At 38.0% G+C, this 10,010-nt stretch overlaps 1 protein-coding gene across 1 annotated transcript; it reads left to right on the top strand.

The window, feature by feature from the left end:
* Positions 1-234: 234 nt before the first annotated feature.
* Positions 235-1,164, top strand: LOC118575090 (vomeronasal type-1 receptor 90-like). The gene has a single exon (XM_036175775.1). It carries the CDS (start codon positions 247-249, stop codon positions 1,162-1,164), a length of 918 nt encoding a protein of 305 aa, XP_036031668.1. The 5' UTR covers positions 235-246.
* Positions 1,165-10,010: the final 8,846 nt, after the last annotated feature.

Here is a 10,010-nt window from a genome sequence, read left to right as displayed (position 1 = left end):
GATGTCTTTATTATCTCTAGTATGCTATATATACAGGTAGATACATGGATAAGTATATAGAAGTGTATGTTATTCAGTCTGGAACATCAGAAGTTTAAGGGACAGGCTAATCAAAAATTATTAAGTAAAACAGAATGATGATATAGACATACTGACCTGTGAATTGTAAGTTTGATGAATATTATTTTTTCCAGATATATGAAATATTCTTCTACTACAGTGCTGAGATTAATACACTTTGCATATATGTCCTCATTAAACAACATCCTTTATTTCCAATCTGGACTCAGGGTTCTAGCCAATATGTTTCTCCTTTTTTTCTACACTGTTATAATCCTGTGTCACAGACCTAAGCTCCTGGATCTGATCTCCTGTCAACTGACCTTCATCCACATAGTGATGATCCTCACTGGAGGGGATATTTGGCTTACACATGTATTTGAGTCACTGAACTTTGAAAATGGCTTCAAATGTAAGACAACTTTTTACATAAGCAGGGTGATGAGAGGCCTCTCCATCTGCATCACCTGCCTCCTGACTGTGTTCCAGGCTGTCACTATCAGTCCCAGTATCTCTTTGCTGGCAAAATTTAAACATAAACGAAAAACATACGTGATTTATGCTTTCTTCTACCTCTGGTCTTTCAATTTGTCATTCAGTAGTAGGTGGATCTTCTATGTTGGTGCTTTTACCAATGTGAGTGACAGCAACCAGATGAAGGTCACTGAATCCTGCTCAATCTTCCCCATGAACTACATCACCAGGGCACTGATTTTAACAGTGACAATCTCCAGAGATGTCTTTCTTGTAGGAGTTATGTTGACCACAAGTGCATACATGGTGATTATCTTGTTCAGACATCAGAGACAATACAAACATCTTCACAGCATCAGCCACATGAGAGCATCCCCTGAGAAGAGGGCCACCCAGACCATCTTGCTGCTGGTGGTTTTCTTTGTGGTCATTTACTGGGTGGACTTTATCATCTCATGCATCACAGTCCAGTTATGGAAGTACGATCCAGTCATCCTGTCTGTTCAGAAGTTTGTGACGAATACCTATCCCACAATTACTCCTTTGGTACAAATCAGTTCTGATAACAGAATAATCAATATTCTGAAACAGATACAGCCACTGCACAACCAAATTTTTAAAAAAGCATAAATTATCTCATTTTTTAATAAAACGATTTATTTTTATTTATGTTTGTGAGTTTGTGTCAGCTTGTATGCATATGTGAATTCCTGGTCCCCAAAAAGGTCAGAAGAGGTTATTGTCCCCCCTTTAACTACCTATACAGGTGGTTGTAAGAAGTCATTTTGGTGCAATTATTTTCTAAAAAAAAAACAAAAAAAAAAACCAGATTTTTCTTAAACTGTTTAATTGTTCAAGTAGCAAACCAAGATTCTTCATATATTTAACTAAAATTGGTGCTATTATGCATGTGCATTCTGATGACATTCTACTGCCAAGTAATACAGAGTTCTTTAGGTTCATTTTCCACCATAAGTCGATATTTCCACAGGGAGTCACTTACTCTCTCCCTTTTTATTTTATATCATAAATGTTACATTGATGCTGAAGTTACTCAAAGGAAGGGATTTTAATCTATTTTCAGTTATCAAGAATAGTTTAAATATCGTATTGTAGCTTTAATTCTCTTTCCTAAGTATAGTTTCTCTGGATCATAAAAGTAGTGTGAATTTCAATTTTCCATTTTTTTACCCACAGTTACTTAAGTAGTCTTATATAAAAAATTTAATTTGCCTGTTTATTTGCATTTCATATCATCCACAGTTACTGAAAATTACCGGTACTAAAAATTGTTTATACATACATATATGATGTGCAGTGTGGTTTTTGTGAATGTGTATATGCATGTGAGTGTTCACAGATGAAGGTTGTGTATGCATGTGAGTGTTCACAGATGAAGGATGTGTGTGTGTGTGTGCACAGATGAAAGATGTGTGTGCATGTGAGTGTGCACAGATGAAGGATGTGTGTGCATGTGAGTGTTCACAGATGAAGGATGTGTGTGCGCACAGATGAAAGATGTGTGTGCATGTGAGTTTTCACAGATGAAGAATGTGTATACATGTGCACAAGGAGACCAGGAGATAACCTTCCCTTTGTTCTTCATGTGCCATTCTCCTTCTGTTCTGAGAGAGCATCTCTCACTGTAACCTGGAGTCCACCCAATAGGCTAAGATGGTAACCCCAGTTCTTCTCCTGTCTCTGTCTCTCCATCTTTGCCATTAGAAGTGTTCACCACCAGACTTTTCCATTTCAATGCTGTGTTTTTCTTTTATTGAAAAAAAGATTATTTTTCATACAATATATTCTGATTAGGGTTTCCAGCTCCCCTATCTCTCTCAGTTCTTCCTCTCCTCCTCTACCAGATTTCTGTCTCTCCTTAGAAAACAACCAAGCATCTGAGAAATAATAATAAAATAAACAACAAGATAAAGCAAACATAAATTAGAATAAGACAATGCACACCGAAGAAAAAGAGCCAAAGAAAAGACACAAGTATCACATATAGATTTAGAAACAGAAATTCACACATAGGAATCTCATAAAAACACAAAAGCAGAAATCATAATATACATGTGTATATGTATATATAAATGCAAAGGGCCTGTAGATTCCATTGAGTTCATTTGGTGTTGACCATCTGCTGCTGGGCATGAGGCCTTCCCTTAAAAGTGATTTGTTTACCCAGTGAGACTCATGGGAGAAAATTAATGTTTCCCCTGCCAGTGGCTATCAAATGGAGGTAGCTTCTGGATTTGGCATGGGGCCATGTATCCACTTTTTTCTATCCAGGAGCACCTCTGGTTCAAACCTGTGCATCCTGCCATAGTCTCTGAGTTTACATGTGTGTCTGTTGTGCTCTGTTTAGAAGACCTTGGGTTTTTTTTTTTCTGTCCTCTGTGTACTCTGGCTCTTACAGTCTTTCTACCACCACTTCCAAATAATTCTCTGGGCCCTGAGGGGAAGATTTGATGGGGACTTACAGTATAGGGCTGAGTTTTTCAAGGTTTCTCACTCTTTGCACATTTTCTGGCTGTGTGTCTCTGTGTTTGTTCCCATTTGCTTCTGGAAGAAGCCTCTCTGATGATGGCTGATCAGGACACAGATCTATGAGTCCAGCAGAGTATCATTTAGAGTCATTTTATTGCTGCATTCTTTTAGTAGAACACTAGTATTTGGTTTTCTCCTTTGTCCCTTGGCCTATTTAGACCCAGGTTCTTCACCATGCAAGCAGTGTCTAGTATGAGTTCCATGCTTTAAATCAAATCAGATATTGGTTGGTTACACTCACAAGTTTGTGCCATTATTGTACTAGCATATCTTGTAGGCAGGACACCATTGTAGATTGGAGGGTTTGCAGCTGGGTTGGTTTTTACTTTTCTCCTTTTGTAGTGTCCATGTTGCCTTCCAGTACCATGAACTCTAATCTGAAGGGGTGAAGGCTTTAGATAGGCCCCCAGTTGAATTCTTTGTGCTCAATTAGATGTGTAGGTGTGCCGGGGACAGCATATAAGATGGCTGATGTGCTGCCAGCAGAGATTGGAGAAAAGCAGACCCAAGATTGTGGACCATCAACCCTCTGTGTGTTCCCCTCTGGATCTTATGCTTAGCATGCCTCTATTGGGACAAAGCAGAAATGCCTATGTGTCCCAAGGTCATGCTTTATGGCATGCACATGTCATGTCCTCCTCCATATAAATACTTCTTGTAATACTAGTCTTTTTCTTCTATCTGACCTTCATGGTCTATATTCCTAGATCAATGGTGATTTCTGTGATACAGGAAATGAGTAAAGTAAATTTCACAGGAAATTATACAGAGATGATCACCCAGGCTGGGGTTAAGGCAGTTATGCAGTTCATGGGAAAGAATCTGCAGGCTGGGGAAGCTTTTCAGGCTTGAATAACTGTACCGAATGTGTGGTCAAATATAGCACATGGTATGATGTGTGTCAACACACTGAACTCAAATTGTTCCTGTGTTTAGTAAAAGATGATGAAGATTATATTGGTGATTTTCTAAGAATAACTTTTGGGATCACAAGAACATTTTGTATTGGGTGATTTCCCCTTTTCTTTCTGTTCCCCCTTCTTATGATAATAAAAGACTGAGGTCACCAGGGCAAAAGCAGAAGCTAAGAGAAACTAAAGAAACTGTAGCAGAGAAGCTACTTAGCAACTGCAGAAGCCCGAAGTGACCTGTCAGCTTGCATGAACATTGTCTCTGAGTCGTTACTGTGCCTTCCAGGTATCCCATCCTTCAGATCCCCAAAACTGCTGAGGCTGGTCCTCGGCATAGGTGTTGTCCTCAGAATCACAAGCCGGGTGGTGGTGGCACATACCTTTAATCCCAGCACTTGGGAGGCAGAGCCAGGTAGATCTCTGTGAGTTTGAGGCCAGCCTGGGCTACCAAGTGAGTTCCAGGAAAAGGTGCAAAGCAACACAGAGAAACCCTGTCTTGAAAAAAAACAAAAAACAAAAAAAAAGAATCACAAGTGTTGTCTATCAGTTGTAGAGAGCAAACAATAGCCTTGACAATACCCTGGGTTGTTTTCAGATCTTCATGAAACCCCTTTGGCCAACAGCTCGATTAGATGTAACTAATTCCTGGTACTGGAAGCTTCATTTGGTGTTGAGAGATTTAATTTGGGGTTCAGTTCCCCCATTATTTGGTGAGTTTCATTTAGATTGTTTTCATATATGTATATACTTTAGGAAGCGTCTATGTGTTAAGTTCTCCACATGATCCCTTAAATGTTCCTTAGTTTTAGCTATCCCTTCCTTTACTTCCTTTCTTGTCCCTCTTCCCCCTCCCTTTCCCCACTTGATCCCTGCTTTCAGCCCTCCTCATCCATCCATAACCATCTGTTCTATTTGACCTTCTTAATGAGATCTCCCAATCCCTATTCCCTAGCTTTATACCTAACCTCTGTGGTTATATGGATTATGACTTTCTTATCAATAGCTCAAATCCAAATATAAGCAAACATATACTTTCTGGGTCTGTGTTACCTCACTCAGAATGACTTTTTCTAGTTTGATCCCTTTAGCTACAAAATTTCATTACTTTTAATGACTCAGTAATGTTCTATTATGTAAATATACCACTTGGCAACAAGCTAAGGATATTGTGAAAAAATGTCCTGCTTGTTCCTTCTATAACCAAACTCCATGACCTGCAGGGAGCAATCCAAAAGGTATACAAAGAAATGAAATTTGGCAGATGGATGTATTTCATTTTGCAGAATTTGGAAGATTAAAGTATGTACACCATACCATTGACACATATTCAGGATTTCAGTGGGCAACTCCTATGAGTTCTGAAAAGGCTGATTCTGTGATTACACACCTATTAGAAGTTATGGCCATCGTGGGAATACCTGTACAAATTAAGACAGAAAATTCCCCACCATATGTCTCCAATAAAATGAGACAATTCTTTGCTTATTACAATATAAAGCATGTTACAAGTATACCACACAATCCCATAGGCCAAGCAGTCATAGAAAGATCCAATCTAACTTTAAAGGATATGCTAAATAAACAGCAACAGGTAACAATGACTCCTAGAAATAGATTGCATAGTGCTTTATTAACCTTGAATTTTCTCAATGCAGATGAGAGGGGAACAACAGGTGCGGAGAGACATTGGACGGCAGACAAAACTCCTGAGCTAAACCAACCGGTTTATTTCAAAGATGTGTTGGCCTCAGAATGGAAACCTGGATATGTCCTACATTGGGGAAGGGGTTTTGCTTTTGTTTCCGCAGGAGAAGAAAAGCTATGGATACCAACAAAATTAATAAAAATTAGATTCAAACAGGAGAAACCCCTTGATGAAGAGAATTAAAAGATCATCCACCAATGTGACATCTCTTCACGTTGTAAAAAAAAATAACAATCAAAGGTTGGGGTAGGGTTCTGTTTTTGTTTTTCCAGGATAATGGAAATACCCATCTTCCAGAAATCATAAGGCTTTGGATATCCAGGTGTTTACAGCAGAAAGAAAGAATCTATTGGTACCAATCTACACAGGCAATCTCTGAAGTCTCCAGAAGGAAGATGGGGCCCCAACAACAACTCTACCCAATCCAGAATGATGCCAATGTAATCATCATCATACTACACTTCTTGCCAGAATTTCAGACAATCTTACCCATTACTCTGAGACTTGTTGCAAAATCTACAGTTAGTCTAACTGAGATTTAACTATCTGAGCTTTCTCACAATACCCAACAGAGATACCATCACACCCTAAACAGCAGGAAGCAATTCTAAGAAAATGACACACCTTCTTCCTAGGGTTTCATATTTCTCAGGGTTATGGATGATGGTTATAGGGTTGGGGTTGGAAGAAACTATTAAACTCAGTATTTTCCTTAAGGAAAGAAAATATGTCTCAAAAAAAAGGGAAAAGAAGAAATGGAATGGATAGGTATAAGATATTATGGTAGAGTATTGTATACATTAGTAAATAAATTTAGTAAATTAGCAGCCTTAGATAATTTGCACTGTTATGAATTCTTATATGTTGATACAAATATAAACTATTTTTATAACCTGTGTAAGATAATTTGTATATTGATACAAATACAGAACTATATTTGTTATAATGTACACATATTTTTACTCTTATTTGAAATATTTGTATAATGATACAAATGTAAATTTATATCTGTCATATTGTATGTATGTTCTACTTCTGTTTAAGATATTCTGTATACTGATATATATTTAGGATTATTATCATATTGCATATTGCACTATACATTCCTACCTTTGCTAAAGATGTTTTGTGTATTGTCACAATTTTAAAGTCATTGTCCTTTTACTGTAGATTTGCTTACAGACTGTTTGCCTTGTTTACATGAAGCCTTAGTCCTTAGGTTGTTTAGGTAGATAAGACTTACAGATTTATAGTCACCTATGCTTGTCATCTCTATAGTTATGTTAGTTAGGTTATCCAGATTTATAGATACATGGGTCAGATGGACAGATAATCTTCCAACACTTCATGGACCTAGAGAATATGGCATTTAAATAACTTAGAATTCTGTTGACATGAGACACAATTGCTCCTGGCAGCACCAATTTGATCCCAAGAGAATGTTGGGCTTCTAAGACATTTCCATTTGGAAGTTTGTCTTCTTGGCACAAAATGGCCGACTAGGCAAAGAACTGCCCTTGCCTCAACTGCTGACAGTATGAATACTGTCCTTTCTGGACAAGCAGGACACAAAGAAAGCGACCACTGTACTCTGCCAAGACAGGGTAAGATGGTCTTTCAAAATTCCTGCTTCTGAAAATGGTCTGTCAGATTCTCTAGGCCTGTAGCCAATTTGAATGCACCAACAATGCTGAGAAACATTAGGTGACTGTCCAGGCTGCCAGCTGTCTCTGTCTACTCTTACAAGACTCCTGAAAGTTGCTTGCATCCTTCTCCCATTTCTCAGGTATTATTATATTCCTTCTCAGGTCTTTGATGAGGTTGAAGACTAACAGTTATCGTTACAACTTTATATATATAATATCTTACATAGAATATATTAAGTATTAGACTCAGGTTCTTTAGGATAGGACACATTTTGGAATGACCTTTGGAACATGCCACCTACCCATGCTCTAGACTTCCCTGGATTTTAGTATGTGTTTTTTGCTTGATATTGTTTGCATTGATTGTAGTTCCATCTTATCTAGGCCATTATCCCTCATTACTCCTGGACAATATTTGATAACCATTTCTTTGTATATAGTCTTGTATTAGGTTAGAACCTTCTTATTTAGACAAAAGGGGGAGATGTAGTGGTTAGCCATTCCATCCTTGGCCTGGAAGTTCCATGCCCCACTGAGGCTTTGGTAACGGTCATACCTACAAGGTGGGGCCAAGAGAGGATGGTGAAGACCCAAGATCCAAATGGGAAGGATCTCTTGGTTCCAGGACCCAGGATGCTGGAGGTTGACCGAGCAGAGTTCTCCAGAGAACACTGCTGAACTGCGCCATCCCTTTCCCAGACCCTGCAACCTATCCCTTCATTTGTAACTTACCCCACAAAATAAACCTCCCTTTTAACTACGTGGAGTGGCCTTAATAATTTCACCAACATCTGTCAATGGACATCTGGTTGTTTCCAATTTCTGGATATTATGAATAAGCAAGTGTCTCTATAGTGGAATGAAGTGTCCTTTGGGTATATGCCCAATAGTGGTATAGCTGAATCTTGAAGTTTTCTATTCCCAACTACCTGAGGAACCAACACACTGGTTTCCATAGTAGGTATACAAGTTTTTGCTGCCTATAGCAATGGATGAGTATTATCCTTACTCCATAACCTCACCAGCATAAAGTGTCTTTTGTGTTATTCATCTTGGCCATTCTGACTATATAAGGTGAAATCTCAAAGTAGCTTAAATTTTCATATCCCAGATGACAAGGGATGTTGAAACATTCTTTAAGTGCCTCTCAACCATTTGATTTTCCACTTTTGAGAATTCGCTGTTTAGATCTGTACCCCCACTTTTAAATTGGGTGATGTGTTTTCTTAATGTCAATGTTTTGGATATTAGCCCTCTATTGGTTATGTAGTTGGTAAAAATCTTTTCCCATTCTGTAGTTTTCTAATTTCTCTAAATGATGGTGACTTTTGCCATGCAGAAATTTTTTGGTTCATGAGGGCCCATTTATTAATTGCTGTTCTTAGTGCCTGTGCAATCAACATTCTGTTCAGAAAGGTTTTCCTGTGACAATGAGTTTAAGGCTATTATCAACTTTCTCTTCTAATAGGTTCAGTGTATCTGGCCTTATGTTGAGGTCTTTGATGCATTTGGAATTGAGTTTTGTACAGTGTGATAAATATGGTCTATTTCTATTCTTCTTCATGCATACATCCAGTTTGACCAGTATTGTTTGTTAAACATACTGTCTTTTTTCCAGTGTGTATTTCTGATTTCTTCATAAAAGATCAGATGTGCATTGGTATGTGGATTTATATGTGGGTCTTCACTTAGATTCCATTAATCAATGTGTTAGGATCCGAGCAACACATATGAAGTTGAGAATTATCCTTTTAAGTTCTGTGAAAGATTGTGTTGGAAATTTTGATGGGGATTGCATTGAATCTGTAGACTGCTTTCAGTAGGATGACCATTTTTACTATGTTAATCCCATGATCCATGAGCATGGAAAGCTTTCCATCTGCTTATATCTTTTTCAGTTTCTTTCTTCAGTGTCTTAAAATTTTTATCATACAAGTCTCTCATTGCTTGGTTAGAGTTATTACAAGTTATTAAATATTATTTGAGGCTCTTGTGAAAAGGGTTTGTTTTTCTGATTTCCTTTTTCAGTCCATCTGTAATATATAGAAAAGTTACTGATTGATTGATTGGTTGATTGGTTATTGATTGATTGATGAATGATTGATTGATTGATTTTTCAAGACAAGATTTCTCTGTGTAGTTTTTGGTGCCTGTCCTGGATCTTGCTCTGTAGACCAGGCTGACCTTGAACCTCAGAGATCCCCTGATCTGCCTCCCAAGTGCTGGGATTACGGTGTTGCCACCACCACCCGGCAAGGTTATTATTTTTTGTGAATTAATTGCTCCAGTTATTTTCCTGAAAGTGTTAGCAGCTGTAGGAGTTCCCTGGTTTTAGACCAGTGTTCTCAACCTGTGGATCACACCCCTTTAGGGTTGAATGCCCTTTCATAGGGAATCACCAAGATCTTAAGAATATTAGATATTTATATTAATGATTCATAACAGTAGAAAATTAGTTATGAGGTAGCAACAAAAATAATTTTAGAGTTGAAGGGGTGAGCTATACAACATGACTGTATAAAGGTCACTAGCATTTGAAACTATCTAAACTAGAGTCAGGTAGTATAATCTGTATTTGTTGAAGGGTTCATATAGAAAGCATATTATGAAGATGGCTTACGACTGTGGTCAGCAACCCATGATTGCTGTCTATCACAGGGAAGA

Source organism: Onychomys torridus, unplaced genomic scaffold (assembly GCF_903995425.1).
Source record: "Onychomys torridus unplaced genomic scaffold, mOncTor1.1, whole genome shotgun sequence".
Classification (NCBI taxonomy): Eukaryota; Metazoa; Chordata; class Mammalia; order Rodentia; family Cricetidae; genus Onychomys; species Onychomys torridus.
Note: the sequence above shows the minus strand (reverse complement) of the source record. Positions and strands in the feature narration are given on the sequence as shown.